This window comes from Anarrhichthys ocellatus, unplaced genomic scaffold (assembly GCF_004355925.1).
Source record: "Anarrhichthys ocellatus isolate YVR2014 unplaced genomic scaffold, GSC_Weel_1.0 scaffold3, whole genome shotgun sequence".
Taxonomy (NCBI): domain Eukaryota; kingdom Metazoa; phylum Chordata; class Actinopteri; order Perciformes; family Anarhichadidae; genus Anarrhichthys; species Anarrhichthys ocellatus.
In genome coordinates this window covers 1,823,504-1,843,005 of record NW_022280033.1, presented here as the reverse complement: position 1 = coordinate 1,843,005, position 19,502 = coordinate 1,823,504, and the positions used below count along the sequence as shown (strand labels likewise).

At 41.6% G+C, this 19,502-nt stretch overlaps 3 protein-coding genes across 5 annotated transcripts; 2 read left to right on the top strand and 1 right to left on the bottom strand.

Moving 5' to 3' along the window:
- Nucleotides 1–75: 75 nt before the first annotated feature.
- On the top strand, nt 76–6,254 carry zc3h15 (zinc finger CCCH-type containing 15). Its single transcript, XM_031839908.1, has 11 exons — nt 76–271; nt 1,485–1,580; nt 1,820–1,922; nt 2,012–2,164; nt 2,519–2,616; nt 2,812–2,997; nt 3,853–3,933; nt 4,047–4,112; nt 4,191–4,304; nt 5,065–5,197; nt 5,303–6,254. The coding sequence occupies exons 1-11, from the start codon at nt 197–199 to the stop codon at nt 5,494–5,496; spliced, it is 1,299 nt and encodes a 432-aa protein (XP_031695768.1). The 5' UTR covers nt 76–196; the 3' UTR covers nt 5,497–6,254.
- On the bottom strand, nt 5,669–11,813 carry rbm45 (RNA binding motif protein 45). 3 transcript variants are annotated; one of them, XM_031839889.1, is made up of 12 exons: nt 11,463–11,813; nt 10,655–10,777; nt 10,177–10,303; nt 9,939–10,079; nt 9,778–9,834; nt 9,348–9,524; nt 8,881–9,010; nt 8,242–8,335; nt 7,964–8,118; nt 7,773–7,848; nt 7,458–7,608; nt 5,669–7,128 (listed from the first exon to the last, which is right to left on the bottom strand). In XM_031839889.1, the coding sequence occupies exons 1-11, from the start codon at nt 11,751–11,753 to the stop codon at nt 7,492–7,494; spliced, it is 1,488 nt and encodes a 495-aa protein (XP_031695749.1). In that variant the 5' UTR covers nt 11,754–11,813; the 3' UTR covers nt 5,669–7,128; nt 7,458–7,491. The 3 variants fall into 3 exon arrangements, with proteins under 3 accessions (XP_031695749.1, XP_031695741.1, XP_031695757.1); XM_031839881.1 differs by having other exon boundaries at nt 5,671–7,608; XM_031839897.1 differs by lacking the exon at nt 9,778–9,834 and having other exon boundaries at nt 5,674–7,608; nt 11,463–11,811.
- Nucleotides 11,814–13,487: 1,674 nt separating this feature from the next.
- cycsb (cytochrome c, somatic b) lies at nt 13,488–16,901 on the top strand. The gene is made up of 3 exons (XM_031877958.1): nt 13,488–13,612; nt 15,323–15,497; nt 15,826–16,901. The coding sequence occupies exons 2-3, from the start codon at nt 15,329–15,331 to the stop codon at nt 15,969–15,971; spliced, it is 315 nt and encodes a 104-aa protein (XP_031733818.1). The 5' UTR covers nt 13,488–13,612; nt 15,323–15,328; the 3' UTR covers nt 15,972–16,901.
- Nucleotides 16,902–19,502: the final 2,601 nt, after the last annotated feature.

The window sequence follows — 19,502 nt, the reverse complement described above, 5'->3', positions numbered from 1 at the left end:
ACTACAGCTCCCATCATGCCTCTCGCGGTGCGCGATGACGCCACAGAACATCAACACACTCACATGTGGCCTATAGACGCCGCTGCTGTGCTACGCTAGCATCAACCGGGTAAATGTGGAGCTGAAACACCCCCGTTTAAAATAAATACCACACGGATAATCGCGTTTTGTAACAGAGCTACACCCGAGAGCCAACATGCCTCCGAAGAAACCCATCCAGCCGGCGGCCGGTAAAAAAACCCAAGAGAAGAAGAAGGAAAAGATAATTGAGGTAAAGGGAAGATAACACGAGTTAGCTTGAGCATGCTAACCGAAGCTAACGCAAGTAGCTGGTAAAGTTACACCGTCCTCTTGACAGTTGTCAGCGTTTTCCAACTGTTCATTAGTTGTTCAGATTAATTTAAGTTGCCCAAACAACAACTATAATCACCATATAATATATATATATATATGTATGTATAGTATATATACCACTTATATAATGTTCCACGAGCGAGGATCGTAGTGCGGTCCGATGGGCCTGCTGCTCGGCCTCACAGGACATGAGACGAGGGGCCACATTTGAGTTAAAACTGGTGAAAAGTTTGTATTTTTTTAAAACTAAACTCGTGTGTTGTCACATGTGAGTGTCGATGTCGCAGCTCTGACTATAAAGTAGTGTCCGATATCTCTCTATGTGTTTCCGTACCGGCTTGTCAGCGTTAGCCGCCTTGTAGCTGCTGTAACAGTCACAGATTGTGCTGCTGCTACGTGTTAATGTCACGTGTCGCTGAGTTTGATTTTAGGGGATTTCAGGTGCCACAAGTCTATTTATCACCTGTCTAATTACACAACAGGTACTGTGTATGAGCACTGGATGCTATATCTGTGGTCAGATGGTTAAAGGGGGAGAGTTGATTGCCTACAAATCCCATTAAAAACGAACATAATCTGTTATTAATAAGTATTGTCTGTGTATGTAGCTCAGTCTTTATGCCACAGACCTCCTTTGTTGTCCAGCAACTATTGAGAACTAACGTGGGCTCCACTAACATGTTAGTCTAACACACTAGTCACCTCTGTTTGAGTCATGTTTGTTTAACAACTACAATGGCCAACTTTTCCCGGAAATACCAGAGCCTTTTTGACCTCAAAATAAAATAAATGTATATATTTATTTATGTAATTTGTTTATAGTATTGTTGATTTTGTTGTCAACTGTCTTTTAACAATGAAACTTTATATTCACAATCTGTGTGGATATCAGAGGGGATTGTGGGTAGAGCGATATAGAGAAAATAAAATATTAAAATGTTTTTAATGAAACGTAGACGCACCAAGACTTACCGATGCTTCTAAAACATCTAAAAAGTGTATACGGTTTAAGTTCGGTGCTGCTACATCCTTTGCATTTTGTGGGTTTTGTACGAACGGAAAACAACTGCTTGCTTCCGTGATGATATTAAAAGTTGTAATATTTAGTTTTTTATGTTTTTATTTTCCAGGACAAGACATTTGGCTTGAAGAACAAGAAAGGAGGGAAGCAGCAGAAATTCATCAAGAACGTTACTCAGCAAGTCAAACCGCTAAGTGCCAGACCGGTCAGGAGGAAATTCTTCTTCTTCTCACTATCTGTTTTATTTCTTCTTCTATCCCTTCATATCTGTGACCGTCTCAAACATTCTCGTCTCCCTGTTTCTCACTCTGCCTCTTTTCTCCTGATGCCATATCATTTTAAGTGCCAGCCGTGAAACTGTCACATTGATGAGCTCATTTTTAAATATATCTACTGTGTGTGTGTGTGTGTGTGTGTGTGTGTGTGTGTGTGTGTGTGTGTCAGGGTGAGGGAGATAAAGCCAATAAGAAGACTGACAAGAAGAAGGAGCTGGACGAACTCAACGAGCTGTTTAAACCCATAGTCGCTGCTCAGAAAGTCGCCAAAGGTAAACGACGACGGTGCGAAAGTGACAGAAGACTAAACTTTAACTCTGATTATATATTTTATATACTAATCGATCTCTGCTTTCCGCAGGCGTCGATCCAAAGTCGGTGCTGTGTGCCTTCTTTAAGCAGGGCCAGTGCACTAAAGGGGACAGGTGCAAGTTCAGCCATGACTTGACGATGGAGAGGAAATGTGAGAAGAGGAGCCTCTACGTGGACAAGAGAGACGACGAGCTGGATAAAGGTTTGTTTCTAGTAATGTTTGATATAATCGCCCCTAAATGGCTGCGATAAAGCTTAAATAAGTTGTTCGTCTAGTACGAAGTTTGACGGTTTGTGGGATGGCTTGTTATTTAACATTACAGTGACACATCACGGTTTCTTCTCAAAAGTAATTTGTTGTATGAAGTGTTAGAGAGGCAGAGATAAACACCCGAAACTTTGTAGCCACCTGAAAATCTGTCTCCATATCTTAATCACTAAAAACACTGGCTGTGAAGTAATGAATCAATGTGTATGTATTGGTCTTCTTCCAGAGAATGACTTTCTAGGTTTTATTGAAAAAGGCTTCATGTGTTTAAATGATTTGTGGTTTTAGGTTTAGACACTATGGAGAACTGGGATGAGAAGAAGCTGGAGGAGGTGATCGCCAAGAAACACGGAGAGGCGGAGAAGAAGAAAGCCAAAACGCAAATTGTAAGTCTGTTCTGATGATGATGAAAAAAAGAACAATAGATGAAGACAGGGAAAGAGCAAGATGAATGGAGGGGAACTGCATTGTCATTTGATCATATGACCAATTGTTTTCTAAAAATATAGACGCCTAAACTTTACTCGTATCACAAACGCTGTCCTCTCTGTGTAACTTCTGCCCCGTGGTGTCGTCTGCAGGTGTGTAAGCACTTCCTGGAGGCCATAGAGAACAACAAGTACGGATGGTTCTGGGCGTGTCCATCGGGGGGCGACGTCTGCATGTACCGGCACGCTCTGCCGCCCGGCTTTGTGCTGAAGAAGGACAAGAAGAAGGAGGAGAAAGAGGAGGAGAAGATCTCGCTGGAGGAGCTGATAGAAAACGAGGTGAGGATGGAGGGATGGAACGTCTCTGCTGGAGACAGGAGCTAGTAGTAGTGTTTAGGGTCAATAACTTGAACAAATCAGATGTGTTAACAAGTCAGTGGTGGTTAGCTTAGCATTCAGACATTAGCTGTACTACCATTACTACTGGTAATTATTAAGTAAACTTTATTGCTATTGCACCTTTAAAACCCGTTACAAAGAGCGTCACGTGTACGCATTAAATATAAACAACAATGAAATACAGTGCAACCATTTTAAGATGAGCTAAATGAAACAGCAGTCTATCTAGAAAGACCACGAGAACGATCACTGGTCAAACACGACACATAAATAACCCCAGATCTGTAAATACTCCATGTGACCGACGTTACCCTGGACGTGTCTCACTGTCCTCGTCCTGGCGTCTGTCCGTCTCTCCTCGTCCTGGCGTCTGTCCGTCTCTCCTCGTCCTGGCGTCTGTCCGTCTCTCCTCGTCCTGGCGTCTGTCCGTCTCTCCTCGTCCTGGCGTCTGTCCGTCTCTCCCCGTCCTGGCGTCTGTCTCTACTGTCGTCGTCCTGTCTCTACTGTCCTCGTCCTGTCTGTCTCTCCCCGTCCTGACATCTGTCTCTACTGTCGTCGTCCTGTCTGTCTCTCTTCTCCCCGTCCTGACGTCTGTCTCTACTGTCGTCGTCCTGTCTGTCTCTCTTCTCCCTGTCCTGACGTCTGTCTCTACTGTCCTCGTCCTGACGTCTGTCTCTACTGTCCTCGTCCTGTCTGTCTCTCCTCTCCTCGTCCTGTCTGTCTCTCCTCTCCTCGTCCTGTCTGTCTCTCCTCTCCTCGTCCTGATGTCTGTCTGTCCTCTCTGTCTCTCTGCAGCGAGCAGCTCTGGGTGTCAACGTGACTCGGATCACTCTGGACACTTTCCTGGCTTGGAAGAAGAGGAAACGGCAGGACAAGGTTGGAACAAGTTGAATCTTTTTTTACAGTTTGTCAGTTTGTCCGGGTGGCAGCAGGAAGGTTTAGTTTGACGTCTCTTACGTTTCTCTCTGTGTGTGCTGTTTGATTAACAGATCGACAAAGCCATGGTGGAGATGGAGAGGAAGAAGGCTGACTTCAAGTCGGGGAAATCGCTAGTGGTGAGTCTGGGTTTAAGTTGTCTGTGGTCACTTCATGAGTGTACTTTAGGATTAAATGTAAATCTCATTTATCTGTAGGTGAGCGGCCGTGAGGTGTTCGAGTTCCGACCGGATTTGATCGACGAGGACGACGACGAAGCCGCAGACACTCAGTACGTCAGTGAAGACGACGAAGAAGACGACGAGGAAAGGGTAACGAAGCCACACAGAAAAAGTTCAGGCAGTCGAGTCGATGCTTATTTAGTTTGGCTTTGTATGATTTGTGCTTCAAGTGAGACGTCCCAGCACAATAACCTGCACTGGTGTCTTCTCGGTCATGTGGGCGAAACACACTCTCCACAGTTTCTACGTCTCAGAGATGAGACACTCGGCCACATTTTCAGAACACAATTCTGTCTCATCCGTAAGCCATGATTAAGGATCTTTCTTACAGGTGGTGCAGAGTGTTTGGTGCAGTCCCCAGACCGCCTGTTCACACAGCAGATAATCAGCCTGCTAATCGTCTGCACCTGTTGTGCTCTTGTTTTCGTCGTCGTAGGTTCAGGCTGTGAGTCGGGTTATAGGCAACAAGGGAACGTTTCTCTTTAATTCATCTTAACTTGATTGAGCACAGCTTTGCCGTTTGTCCCTTAGTTCATTTCCTGGTCTTTAAATGAATGACTCCCTGAAAAACTGCAGAAATCCTTATGGAGCTTATTACAGATGTTACCTTATTAATGCAAACTATTCACAACAAAAGAAACGTCCAGCGGCAAAATGACTCCTTGTCACTGTGTATTACCAACACTCTCCTTACTTAACATTCGGTGTTATTTTATACTAAGTAGATAAATAGCATGGTCACTATTTATTCAACCGCCTCAGCGTTGCCTCGCTTCTCTACACGTTTTGTTTTAACTGCTTTCCTGCATCACGCTCCTGTCGAAACCTTATTTCCAATGTTTTATTTCAGGTCGATTGTACCGAGTTCCAGGACATAGACCTATCCCGTTTTGTTCCACAAGAGGTCGACAACACAGGCTCCGTAGCATCCACGGACCGCTTCACCACGAGGAATAAGACTCGGCCGACGGTAACGGACAATGGTAAGAAAGAAAGGACTATTTGTAATGACATTTTGTTGAACTTGTGCTTTTTACTCAAATAACAAACGAGCATAATTAAAAATATCTTTCTCTGCCCCTCCACAGAGGAGCAGCTGAACGGAGCTTGCGGTGGCACCGAGGCCAACGGGCTTCCGGGAGCAGATGGAAGCGGAGAGGACGATGATGATGAAGAAGAGGAAGAGGACGACGAGGAGGTACCGGTGGATGAGAACCTGTTCACGGGCGAAGATCTGGAGGAGCTTGACGAGGAACTCAACACACTGGCGATGGAAGACTGAGAGGGAGCTCGTGAGAGGGGGGGGAGGAGGTGGGATGGACTAAAGGACTAAGGGACCGACCGAAGGATGCATGGAGCTAAACAACAAAGAGACCAGACGTTTGAATGATTTTAACTTTCAGAGACTCCAGTAAATAAAGCCTGATTATCTCATGACATCACTGCACCGTCTCTTGACGCCTTCTGTTTTCTGTATCGCCTCCTCTCACATCCCACCACGTCCTCGGCTTTTTCTCCATTCGGATGTCCAAATCTCCACACCGGGGTCAGCTCCACGTGGCGACGCGGTCGTGGCTCGTCAGAATTTACCATTAAGAGAATTTTGTCCGATTTTTGTTGCTCGACGACTTACGTTCGAAAGTTACTTCTAAAAGAAATCAGTTAAATAGTGAATATAGTGATTTGCAGAGTGAGACATTAAAATGAAAGCACTACACATGTATGGTGGGACTTCAATAAATGAAACATCGTAGGGTGTTCGAGAGTACTGAAGTTATACAGTGCAGGGAAATGAACAGGAGGGATTCTGTTGTAAGAAACTGAATCTGTTCACCTGCTCTCACACCAAAATAAGAGTTTGAGAAATTGTTATGGAAATTTCATTCAACTTTTTGAAGGATCCAGATCGAGCTTCTAATACGTTGACCAGACCATAATAAAACCCCAGCAGGGAAACCAAATGATCTCCTCATAAACCCAGAAATGTAAATAATGTTCTCATGATGCCTCCTGAAGAAATAAAAGATTACTGTATATCCAGTGTGCGTCTTGTATGATGAAATAAATCTATCATTGCAGGTTTAAATGTACACATATCCAACCACGGCCAGATCAACCTGTTATGGTTCATCAAGTACAACAGATTCATTTTATATTTTGCACTCCGAGACCAACAGATACACATGTACTCTCCTTCCAGTCTGTTTGTGGTAGTTTGATGAAACACGGCACTATTTCAGGTTGGGTACCATTAGAGTAAAATATAAACTTAAAAATAAGATTTGTAAAACATTTTGGCGCCTCTGCAAACCAGGACGCAGTTACTCCTTCTGGATGCGATTCAAAGCCACTGACGCGAGTTGCCCAGTGGTGAGACAGTGTAGATGAACAAATTTCCAATTCTCAAATAAATGATCAAACTATAACTTAAACTGCTATAACTGACTATTCATCACACAGCTACAGAAGAAGAGACGAGATTGGCTGAACGTGGTCAAATGATTTTTATTGATACAAAAAAAAGGTTCACAGACTGATTAACACCTTTGAACTAAGCTCAACATGAGAGGGGGGGGGGGGGAAGAGGGAGAGAGAGTGACAGGGTATACCATAAGAGAGGAAAACAACTGTCTAGATCCACCTTAAATCTATTCAGGACAAAAAATGCTGGCAATCACCTGAACTAAGCTGCAACTTGAAACAATGAAAACAATGAACGCTCACCTCAGACAACACAGACGACACATGATCATATGCTTCAGACTCATTTCAGCAGTTTGTTTACTGTTATCAGCGAGTCACAGCAAGGTCACTGGTCAGACAGATGTCAAAGGTCGGGTCAGTGGTCGGGAGAAGGTCTCGATATCGGTCGGTCGGGTCGGGTCAGGTGTCATTGTGTCATGACAACAGTCGCCTAGGGAACAAGAAGCTGCAGTGTTATTCACAGGGACAGAAACAAGTCAACTCATCAGAAACAGGTGTTCACAGGCATGTGTGTGTGTGTGTGTGTGTGTGTGTGTGTGTGTGTGAGAACAACACAGTATTTTATTCGCTAGATGAAACTTTGATTGAAGTGCTCATGTATCGTGTCTATCTGAAGCATATTACACTGTAACAGAGGAATAGCGCTTTCTGCTCTGTGTATGTGTATGTGTAGCGTTCAAACACCAGGCGTTACAAAAGGATACGTTTACAGTGAAATACTTTGGTACCCAATTCTTCAGTTGTCAGCAGAAAACTTACCGGTTGTTTGGGGGGGGAGGTGGTCACGTGGGTCCTAGAAGTTCCGAGGACGTTTGTGGGATTCCTCTCTGGGAGGATCGGCCAGCATCACCTTCATCTTCACTCCGTTGACCACCTGACCGTGGAGCGCTGCCATGGCGTCATCCGCACACTGAGAGGAGAGACCGGGGTGAACGTGTGACTTCCTCTTGTCCATTTGTCTGCCTCTATTCATCCCTCCATCTTTATTTCTGTTTATTCCTCACCCAAAGACTCTATTTATCCATCCCTGCTTGCTATGCTACAATTATACTCTTAAACAGTTCAAAGTCTCACCTGTTTCTCTGCATACTTCATGTATCCAACCTTCCTTCCAGGAACCAAATGGACCTCAATAAGAGAGCCATATCGACTACAAAGAGACAGAGGGACACCCAATCATTGGTTAATGCCGATTGTCTGGAGCATAATTGCACATAATGTTGTGTTGTTATAAATAAACTATGATGTACGAGTGAGAGACCTACCAGTAAACGTCCTCCAGCACATCCGGGGGCAGCGGGGACGGACTGAACACGACGAACAAGCGCTCCTTGGTCTTGCTGTCCGGCGGAGCGAGCTTCTTCAGAGGCGGCAGGTTGACGTCGGTCTGAATCCGGAGCATTGGGGAGATGGGGAAACTCTGGAGGACATCCACAAACACACCCAGGATGAGTGACTCAGCTTAAACATTTAGACTCTACACCTAACTGTATAAAATTGCAGCGTTATCCGATACAATAGGGCATTGACTTCATGCACTTACAGGAGGCTTCATTGATTGGCTGGGGGACGGTCCGTTCCACGGTGCAGACATCATCTGAGTAGCAACAAACTGCATCGCCATCCGACCTACAGGACTACAACAAGAGCACCGTCTGATCAAAGCTGATCTTCACTGGTTTATACTGATTAAGTTGTTAGTGTGTAACCAAAATACATTATTTTTATGGTCATTTTAAATATTTTAGTGTACTTTTACTCAACATTTGCATCGCAAACTAGCAACTACACCAACCCAGACCAGCTTACGGTCCCGGCTGCTTCTTGAACAACATTTTGTGAACACAATGGTTGACGTCTTCCACGCCTCACTGTGTGGTGCCAACAACTTTTACTTCTTAGGCTATGTACCTAGTTGTTTACTATATAAAGACAGCTGTGCCCCAGAGGGGAAACAGTCATCCACCAATGAATATGTGACAACGGATAGAAGGTTACCAAGAAGACATGTAGAGATGGTTACAGTTAGTCATCAGTGGCATTTTGGTTCCAATTATATAATGACTACATTCATTTTAAAGAGCATTTCTGCTGCATTCCTCCTTTAACTTTGGACTGTTCTGCAGACACACAGTAAGTGTATGCTGTTGTGTGTATTAAGTATATACATGCGTGTGTGTACCTGCTGCGGTCCTCTCCATCATCAACAAAATTGACTGACAGTCTGTTGCCGGGTGGATATTCAAAGCCATTCAGCTTCTCCTTGGCATAAACCGCTGATCCAAGATTGGCGTAGCGAATCAGAGCATGACCTGAGGAACAGGACGAGTTTTAAGTTTAGAGTCATCAAAATGAATAACAGTAGCTAGAAGACATCAACATTCACAGAAGACAGTAAAACAATTTGATCTTTTTGTCTTGAGCTTAAATTACAATCAAGAAAATCCCTTTTTGACCAGTCAGGAGAATGTATTTAAGTTACAGTATGGACTAATCAAAGACCACTTGATTATAGTCGCCCTACAGAAAGCAAATAAACAACAACTGATACTCGGTTCTTGAGTCACACCTTAGTTTTGCTTTTTGAACCACTGTACAGGATTATGGCTCCCAGGTGAGTAAAGCCCATACTTTGTGTTCATCACTCACCTTTGCTCATTCCATAAGCGTCTCTCTGCAGCTCACAGTATTCCATGCAAGGAATGATGTCAAAGAGAGCGAAAACCTGCTCCTGGCTCAGAGCGGCCCGCGTCGACATCATCAGGCACCGCGTGAAGTCACCGCTGGTGGAGCGGTAGTCCATGGCCGGGTAGTTACCAGGGTCGGCTGCAGAAGTACACCGGGAACAGGACTTTGTAAATGACAGTGCGTCGGTATTAATAAAGAAAGTTATATTTCCTTACTTAGTTAAACCCCATATGTCCTTGTGGCCACAATTAGCCCCCTAAATAACTCATAACTCACTTATACCTGAACTCATCAGCTACTTGAATTTGTATTGTGGCTGTGACATGTTATTCATTCTTGGGCTCCCCAACAGTGTCAATTTGTAGCCCACATTGTTTAAATCTATGATTACTTGCTAGCGGTCTTCTTCCCTGCTGCTTTGCTGTGTTTCTGGGCGCGTTACCGCCACCTGTAGATCCGTGGAATAATGTGATCATAGGCTTAGAACTGACAACTTAATCCCCGATGAATACTACGAGAAATACTGAATACGGATGTCAAACAACTGCGTACCCATAGGGAAGGCATATTGGTTAGAGGAGTCACCACCACCACCGCCGCCACCTCCGGAGTAATCGCCTCTGGACATTCCCCCGGAGTAGTCTTCTGTTGCTGGCGCCTTGGTGCGGGGTTCAGCCAGGATGGCCCTGTAAGCTAATAACACCACCGTCATCATCAATAACAGCTCTCAAGACACAAAAAAATGTTGACTGTGTAACATGAATTAATGTATTTTTGGATTGCATCTTACTTTTGTCACAGTTCTCGATAGCGACGGCAGCTTGGGAGGGTTTGTAGTATCTAACGTAGCCCAGGCCTTTACTTTCCCCTGTGGACTTATTCTTGATGATCACACAATACTCAATATCACCGTACTCCTGAAGAGAGAGACGCACAAAGCAAGGGATGAATAGATCTGTAGTCATCCGGCTGAACTGGTTATGTCGGATGACACATTATTCAACATCTCCTATCACATAAGGTGGCACGAGATGGCGGTTATAGACGATATTCTAGGTTATTTTACTATTTCAGAGAGCCTTAAATTAAAAGTTACTGTTATAATCAAGATAAAATGAGATACAAAAAGACATGAAGTCTGTCAGTTTAACTAAGCACAGGAATAAACATCAAACGTAAAAATCTCCATCTAATTTCCCCGACATGCTGTTCTTATTTTACATATAAGCAGTGGTGAAGGAAGATGAAGATGAAACAGGAGAGGTTACTTTGAACGTGTCCTTGAGGTCCTCCTCCGAGAAAGATTTTGGGATCATGACGAAGATCCTGGTCAACTCCTCATCCTCGACGTCTCGGTGTCTTGTTGAAGAGCGTGACTGAGCGATGAACACCTACACAACCAACCAGAGAGAGAACACGTGACAACTGCAACCTAATAAACCTTACCGCTCCAACTTAATATGTACAATTACCCATAAAAATCCATTTCTATAACAACAATTTTGTGATGTTACTGAGACTACTCATTCATTCTTCCAATGTATGTATTATGAAGATTTATGGCTTGATCTGTATAACTGAATTTGCCCAAAGGTAATTAAACTTCTCTAAAAAAGCATTGTTCATGGACAATGGCAAAGATGACTCTATGGGAAATGTTGTACAAATACAAGTATATGAAAACTAAATATAGGTTTAGTGTATTTTATGACTTTCTGGAGTTTGGTTAAAAACCCGGAAGTGTCCCTTTCCTTTCGTCTCTCCCTCGCGCTGAACTCAAAACACGCCCTGCTCAAATGCTCAACTATTCAGTTTCACTAAAAAAAAAAATGCGCCACAAAACAGACGCTAGGCTTGAGTCATGAAAAATAAAAAAAATACGAGTATAGTTTATCTTAAATGTTATTTATATTTTTCTAACTATTTTTTATCCACTGGCCAAAGTGTTTAAAAAACGAAAATAAAAAGTTTTCGACCGTTGGTTTTACGTTACTGACCAGACGTTAAGTCAACCGTTTCAACTGACATAATCTTAACGGTAACGGTTGATTCTCGCGACCTAACCGTTAACGTTACCTTAACGGGTTTTGTCCCTTCCATCAGCACTTTGCCGTGCATGTCCTCCATGGCCATGCAGGCCTGGGATGACTTGGCGAATTTCACATAAGCGATGCCTTTGGACTCCTTTGTCTGCTTGTCTTTGACGACCCAAACCCCGTGGACATCGCCGTAAACGGCGAAACTTTCCCGAAGCTCATCCTCTGTTATGGACCGACTTGTAACCACGAAAAGCCGACTGTTGGGTGGTTCGTCGAGGTTTTCGGTTTGTTTCGTGTTGGTGCTTGTGTTTGTGGGGTACTCCTCCATCTTGCTTTTTTGTTTTCTAGCTGAACGGTGCGGCTGGAAGTAGCTGTTGGTGCTGCCTTCAAGTGCACCTCGGACACTTCCCACTTCATCCGGAAACGTGGCAATCGCAAATGAAAAGCAGTAACGTTAAAACTAGGTTGACCGAGATCCAAAGAAGGCTACTGTCGTTATTTATTCGTGACTCTATAGTTGTAGTAATGTCATACATTCATATTCGTACATACTTAGTTTTGAACTGCACTGGTTGCTTAATGAGTTAGTTTACTCATATCTTGGCAAAGTGTAGTAAGGTAATTGTTTAAATTCCCATATCTCTGAAGCTATCGGTAGAGCTGATTGCAAAAGAAAATGCCGCCACCTACTGTGTGGGAGTTGTAACAGCACTCTCCTGTTCTCTGTTACTAAAGGATGCTGCACATAACTCACCTTGCAGCTGGAACTCTCGCGATATCATTCGAGAATCTCGGGTGCAAATATTAAGTAACAAAGATAAATTGTGGTTACAAACTATGGTCACAAACCATCTGGCTCAGAGAGCTTTCTTTAAGCCACTATTGTTTAATTGAGTAATTTAATATTCTTCTATTTTATTGTATATAGTGTGCATTTTTATATTTAATATTTTTACTCTCTTATTTGTATTGCTTTACCTGTACCATAAATGCTGCTGTTGCAAAAAAATTTCCCCATGCAGGATTAATAAAGTACCTACCTACCTACCTATCTATCTACATATCTATCTATTACGTCATTGACTCAAACACGTAACACAGTCGTCAGCTGATGATATTGCGTCAGAGGCTTGTGTTGGGTTGCCACCTAATCTGAACTCTTACACCAGCTTGTACACTAAAGGTCACGTTGCATTTGAGGTGTTCACTCCAGCTGTTACCCTTGAGGACATAGTGGTCAACTTTAGTTTAATTTAATCATATGTCCTACCCATATGTTGTCCCTATTTCACGTCCTACTTATAGCTTTCATTGTGAAGGTGCTGTGTGTATAAACGTTTACTTCACTATTACACTATTATTATTGTCATTGTGGTATTGACTAGTTGAAATGTCTCTTTTCGCTTTTAAAAAGTTAGTTACAGGTTATTTTATATGACTTAATTAGTGATTATTCATATTTAATATAATTGACCCACCCTAGAATAGCTTAAATAGTATCTGAAAGCAACAACATTGATATCTAAAACATTTTATATCTAATAGAGAACCAAAACACGAAGATATTTTCCCATATTCCCAAATATAATTGGCAAACTACAAGTTATGTATAGCTCAAATATACTAGATAGATACTTTACTCTGTCCATAATGATAGTATATCAATGTACATACTACATTTGATTTTTTAGGCTATGGATCTCCTTATAAGGCTACTCCAGCAGGTGCCTTTTGCTCAAAAAAGGAAGCTAGGGAATGCGACAAGACTACGCGTTCCAAACTACATTTATCACGTCCTTCTTGGTCCCTCGTCTTGTCTCCTACGAGAATAGCGACCCATCTGCAACGTCATATTTAAAAATTTTAAAAACGATTTATTTATTAGTGTGTATTTTGAGCTTTCTGTCCCCAAAAGCGATTTTTCAAATCAATGTGTAAAGATGTGAAGTTGGGTAAGGAAACCTGTATTTGTAGAAATGGGACCCGGAATGAAGTCGGCTACGTCAGGATCTAAACGTCCGTGGCACGTGATTTGGACGATGACGTCAAAAGCCGGTGCCACTGCCTCTAAAAGTGAAGTGACCTTCTTTACGTCCGCCAGAAACCAACCACTCAACCGGCCGAGAGAAGAAGCAGCTTCTATACCTGAACCGGAGTGATTTTAACCCCGCATATTTTAATACAAAGGTAATTATCTACGTTACTTATTGAGCAGTTATATCAAATATATATCGGGTTTGAGATTGTATTATTCAAATACAACAGAACGGATACAAGAGAAGAAGAAAATAGCCCTAACGGTTTAGTGTTAACGTTGCTAACGTTAGCGCTAAAGTTGGTGGATAGCTCGGTTACGCTTTATGCGTAAAACAAAAGGGTAAATCAACCTGTTATTCAAGCATAATTCGACAATTCAATGTTGGATTTGGTTATTGTTCGAAATGTGTACAGTCAAGTTCGTTCTTAATGTCTCGTGGAGTCGGTTCAAAGTGTTAAGCTAACACTGCGGTGGATGTTCAGACGTCGACATTGAAGCATCCTTGACACCCGGACACATCCTCCGGGGCTAACCTTACTAGCATTGTAGCCACAGGTCAAGCTAGCCTTACCGTAATACAGTGGCTGTGCGCTGTGTAGAATATAATGTGTGCGTTAATACCGCATAAGCAGCTCTGCTTATGGAAGCTGCTTTGGTGGTGTGTGTCCTTGTAGGAACGGATGCTAGGCCGCTAAAGGCTGGGGCTTTTATGCTGATTCTATGTTCCCTTTTTTTCACTTCTTAAAGGTATAATGTATCAGGTCTTCTATGTCCTATGGCCCCATAAGAATATATAATGAGCAAGTTATAAATGATGTAACTGTGTCAGTCCTGTCATGTAACGTTAGATAACGACCAGCTAACATGACAGTCTCGTTGCTGTTAACTCGGGTCACGTGAGGACAGTCACACCTTTTAAATAAATGTCTATTCCTGTGACATTTAAGTCTTTATTTCTTAACAACAGTATTAATAGCTGTATATTGGAAGTGTCCACTGATTGTGGACAGATGTCGAGCTTATTGAAAGTATATTACCTAGTTATGCACCTCCATTTGCACTAATATCCCAAATCCATTGTTCTTTATGTTCATATATATTCTTCGATATATATTTATATTGTACATAGTAGTTAAATGTTTATGCTTAGTTGCTCTGTTCTACTTTGTTGTCTTTAATGTCCTTGTTTTTCATAATGTTCTTGTTTATTTGTGTATTCTATGTATGTACGTTGAGAGCAATGTGTGAACCGTACATATACATGGCCCATAAAGCTGATTCTCATGAGTGCACGTGTTTGAGGACAAGAAATGCAAGGGAACACATTTTGGCATTACACCGGTTATCTGTCACATCGGCGCGTGTGTTGGTCACCTTGACAGGAGCGAAAAGGACACGTAAAAGGTAGAGCGTCATGGCGGGATACTGTTAAAAACAAACAGTATTTACTCCAGAAGACTGGCATCTGTTCTTGTGATGTAACCCGAGCTGAGGCGCTATATTTACAGTGATGTAACGGAAGCGGAGGCTGGTTTTGGAGCGGTTTCCTGTTCACGTTTCACGTCACATTTCACTATAATGACCTCGGCAGGGTGCCAGCACGCAGGGGAAAGTCATAACTTGTTTGCATGCAGCGTGAAGAATGCGTCGCTACAGGTGCAGATAAAAAAAGTTGTCACCTTAAGCAACCTTCACAAGATGGTGCCAGTCAGACATGTGCAGTGAGTGAGCTCCCTGCCATATCTACAGGCTATGATTAGTAGATCCACAGTATTTATGGATCTGAAGTCACACATTAGTGTTTAGTATGTATCACACTGTCATAACTATGCATCTGACTTGTACTCTCTTTTCTGCAGCTGACTATGGGAGACATCGCTAAGGGAAAGAAGGCTTTTGTCCAGAAGTGTGCTCAGTGCCACTCAGTAGAGCAGGGGGGCAAGCACAAGGTGGGCCCCAACCTCTGGGGTCTGTTCGGACGCAAGACCGGGCAGGCCGAGGGCTTCTCGTACACGGACGCCAACAAGAGTAAAGGTCAGTCGACTGGTGGTTAAACGAGGCTCTGAATAACCGTCTCCTTCGGGATGTAGATCAAGTGAAGTGGGAGGAATCATTGTCTGAGTAATACAAACTTTAGATATGCAACAAGCATGAAGCATACATAATTGAATGTAGTTTTCAGAGGGTAATTGTGTCATAACCAGTAACTTTTGCAGTTTCTTTAAAGATTAAACATTTTGAATAATTACCTTTTGGTGGAACTTTGGCCACTGATACGTCGTCTCTTATCCCTCCAGCCTGGTGGTCAGATTTAGTATTTTTTTCATCCCGCTTTAATCACCGATCCTCTGTCCTTCCCCAGGTATTGTGTGGAGTGAGGGCACCTTGATGGAGTACCTGGAGAACCCCAAGAAGTACATTCCTGGAACCAAAATGATCTTCGCCGGCATCAAAAAGAAGGGAGAGCGCACGGACCTCATTGCCTACCTTAAATCGGCAACATCATGAAGTAGTCATTAAATATAGAATATTTAATGTCGCGTTATTTTATTTTTACTTACACATGCTAAATATGCAGTTTTATGTTTAGTCATTTGCTCTTGAGGTTAATTTATCTCGTCTAAAGGTTGGAAAAGTGGCTACTGTCACTTTAAGTTCAAATGAACAAACATAAAACTACAGTCTGTTTTATTTTACTGTAACTAAGCCCATTGTTTAATAGGTCACCTGACCTGCCACTCATTCTGGTTTTCCACGACAACACATGTCTGGTACTTCCTGCTTGCAGAGCCATTCTCCCTCAATTTCATTTTTAAACTTATTACTAAAAAAAAAAAGAAGTAACCTAATATCCGCTAAATCAAAGTGAAACAGGGTCTCTAACCTTTAGAAAATGTGACGGTGTGACATTTCTACTCTCTTTCGCCCGTCCTTGTATGTCGGTGGTCAGAAACTACCACTTGAGTCATGAATGCTGAAAAACGTGTTGCGTTCAAAGACCCGTAACATAGCCTGATGTGTTACTGAAGCAGCCGCTCTGAGCGCCATTCATCAGACTCGGTACAAGTTTGTTCTTAACTAGAGTGACACTGCTGATAACTGCCTCCTTACAGCTAAGAATTGTGGGGTATAAATATATATATGACTGCCTTCAGAACCACCACCGGTGTGAAATCAGCTGACCTCTGGTGCGGAGCTACTGTACGACATAGAGCAACTATCTGAGTTGAAGGAAGATTTTGTTATTTACCTGGTTTCACAGGCCTGAGAGAATATCGTTTTAACTTATTTTACTGTAATCTGACATCTGTGAAATGTTTTGATGGGACTGCTTGCTGTCAATGTAACCAGCAAAATACTGTATGCACATGAACAATTCTATAGTGTTGTGGACAGGATGGATGAAGACTAAATTAAAAGAAAATGTCCAGAAATATACACATGACTGCTTGTCTCCTCATTGAAACGTGTTTGGGGTTTTTAAGTGTTAGCAGTGATAAACAATACAATTCTGAATCTGTTTCCAGTTGTCTCTATAGCTGTTGAAGTTTAACTGAAGCTTTTATTTGAGAACAATGAAACACATAAGCTGAAAGAATGACAAGAAAACTGAAGAATAAAATAGTAAATTACTCAAATTAAATATATTTAACCATTTTTTTAAACATTTATCGAGTTAAACTTTTATCTTTACTAAATTACTCTCTTCATACAAGACCATATATCTCTGCAGGTGTTTTTGAATCACATTTGAAAATGACAAATGCTGAATATTCTTATTAAATTCATAATATGAAGTCTTCTTTAAACAAACAAGTTTGTTAATCTCCTGAGTCTGGCATTTTAAATGTGAGAGAAGCAAATCTGATCCTCTGACTGTTCAAACAAGATAAAACTCTTTGGAGTCTTAATTGTTTCCGGTTTAGAGAATCTTAGATCTACAACTACACGTTTGTCCTGCATTTTGTGTACTCGAGTTGGACTTCAGTCACTCTGGAGGGCCACGCCTGTGTCGTTCACTGGGCGTGTTACATGTTATATAATCCTTTCGCTTCCCGTGAATTCTTTCCAGGAACTGAGCCATCTGAGGGCAGCGGAGTCCACGTCTCCCCCTGATCAAAGCTCAGTTGACAGCAGAGACGTGTCTGGATCTCTGTTTGTGCTGTTAGGCTGTAAACTCATTAAATGAGGCTCTAGTTTGTGGAAAAAATACAATTAAGATAAACAGCTGTTGAGGATGTTCCTCCTAATTACATTCTAATGTCATACAGAAGAAGTACTCACATTAAAAAGTCATGCACTTAAAATGTTACTCATGTAAAAGTACAAAAGTAGCAGCATCAAAATATATGTATTTATATAATATAGGTAGGGTATCAAAAGTCATTTTGCAGCTCATTTCAGTTTAATGTTAATTATATTATTGGATTATGATTATTATAATACATTAATGTGTGCATCAGCTGGTAAATATGGGGCTGATTCTATTTTGTATTATTAAATAACTAGTAACTAAATTTATTAAATAAATGAAGTGGAATAAAAAGTAAATTAATTTCCTCTGAAATGTTTTGTTCCAAGTATACATCAGAATTATACTTATAAGTAAGTACATTACTTGGGTAAATGTACTTAGTTACTTTCCACCATTGAATATTACATACCTGCATTTACTCTACATGTGTTTTTCATAAGGAGAAAGCTATTAACTGCAGTTTATAATGTCGATAAAGTAGCTCTGATGCTCAGAATTGTTGTTAAATGTATTTTTCCTTCAGTAGTGTCTTTGTGGAAGATTCAATGATTCATGGGGAGTTAGTGACACCTGGTGGTGAAATGTGGCATTACACAATAACAGTTCTGTAAGGAAAGACAAAAGAACTCTGTTTTCATGACTGGCTCATGAAAGAGGAGCCAGAGGCAGTTAAGTTCACAGATGGCGTCAACAGGTGGCAGATAAAAATAAAAGTAGTAGTGACGAGTCTCTACAGTAAATGTAACTTAGCTAGAGAGCTAACTTTTCATCCGTAGTTGCTGGGCAGGTTATTACATATTGATTGCCTAATATCATCAATGCAATGCTACAGCGAGCACTTTTGTACAACACATCAGAGCACAATACAAACCAGTAATGATATAATACAATAAAATAAGTAAATGCAATACAGAAGTAGAAGTAAAAACAAAGAGAGTACGCCAGAGATGAGGCAGTGTGATCAGCCATCTTTTTATTTTATGCTTAGGTGATTATTAATTCAATATGAAAAATGTTCCAGTTGTTGCTGCCTCTGATTGAGGAAACTTGCTAAGTCTGTGTTGTACAACACAGTCCCCTCCTGAATAATATACCTTGTGACTGAATGTGGGAGGTGCAGCATCTTTAAAATGTTTAAAACTATCAAAATAAAACGCATTGTACTTTTGTAGACCACAAGAAGGAGGAACAAATAAAAGCTTTATGTGGATAATGAAAATGTAGGAGGAGGGTTATCAGACTCCAGGTGACTTATTGTTCCCTGGTGGTCCAAGAGGGTGTTTCACAATAAAACGTGTTGTGAAACGTTTTGTGTTCAAGGACAAAAGCACATATGATGTAATTAGAAAATCAGTTATATGCAATAAGACATGTTCATGTTTAGAGCTGTGTGTTTGACTCACAAGGGAGAAAAATGCAACATTTACAATCCAATTATTTTACATTATTTAGTATAATGTGTTGACTGGAAAACAGACCTCTACAACAGATTTTAAGTGAATCACAAGTTAAAGTGTGTTATGTGTGTGTGTGTGTTTGCTCTGACATGAAAAAAACAACAATGTCACATGACACTTTAAAAGGACACTGTCACATCTAAAGAGAGTGACATAACAAGTTACACACACACACACACACACACACACACACACACACTTACACAAGTAAACGAGGGTCTCCCTTTTGAGATATAAATACAGCTGACACGTGACCAAAGTACAGAATTGTGGATAACAGGTGTGTGTGTGTGTGTGTGTGTGTGTGTGTGTGTGTGTGTGTGTGTG

Bases quoted from the DNA above. Each gene is read 5' to 3' on its own strand.
- rbm45 (XM_031839889.1), bottom strand. From the start codon at position 11,753: ATGGAGGAGTACCCCACAAACACAAGCACCAACACGAAACAAACCGAA. The intron at 8,336-8,880 runs GTACACACACGC...CTCTTGTTGTAG, and splicing joins GATGGAGAGGACCGCAGCAG to TCCTGTAGGTCGGATGGCGA. The intron at 8,119-8,241 runs GTAAGTGCATGA...GATGTCCTCCAG, and splicing joins GCCAATCAATGAAGCCTCCT to AGTTTCCCCATCTCCCCAAT.
- cycsb (XM_031877958.1), top strand. From the start codon at position 15,329: ATGGGAGACATCGCTAAGGGAAAGAAGGCTTTTGTCCAGAAGTGTGCT. The intron at 15,498-15,825 runs GTCAGTCGACTG...GTCCTTCCCCAG, and splicing joins GGACGCCAACAAGAGTAAAG to GTATTGTGTGGAGTGAGGGC.
- zc3h15 (XM_031839908.1), top strand. From the start codon at position 197: ATGCCTCCGAAGAAACCCATCCAGCCGGCGGCCGGTAAAAAAACCCAA. The intron at 1,923-2,011 runs GTAAACGACGAC...TGCTTTCCGCAG, and splicing joins TGCTCAGAAAGTCGCCAAAG to GCGTCGATCCAAAGTCGGTG. The intron at 4,113-4,190 runs GTGAGTCTGGGT...ATTTATCTGTAG, and splicing joins AGTCGGGGAAATCGCTAGTG to GTGAGCGGCCGTGAGGTGTT.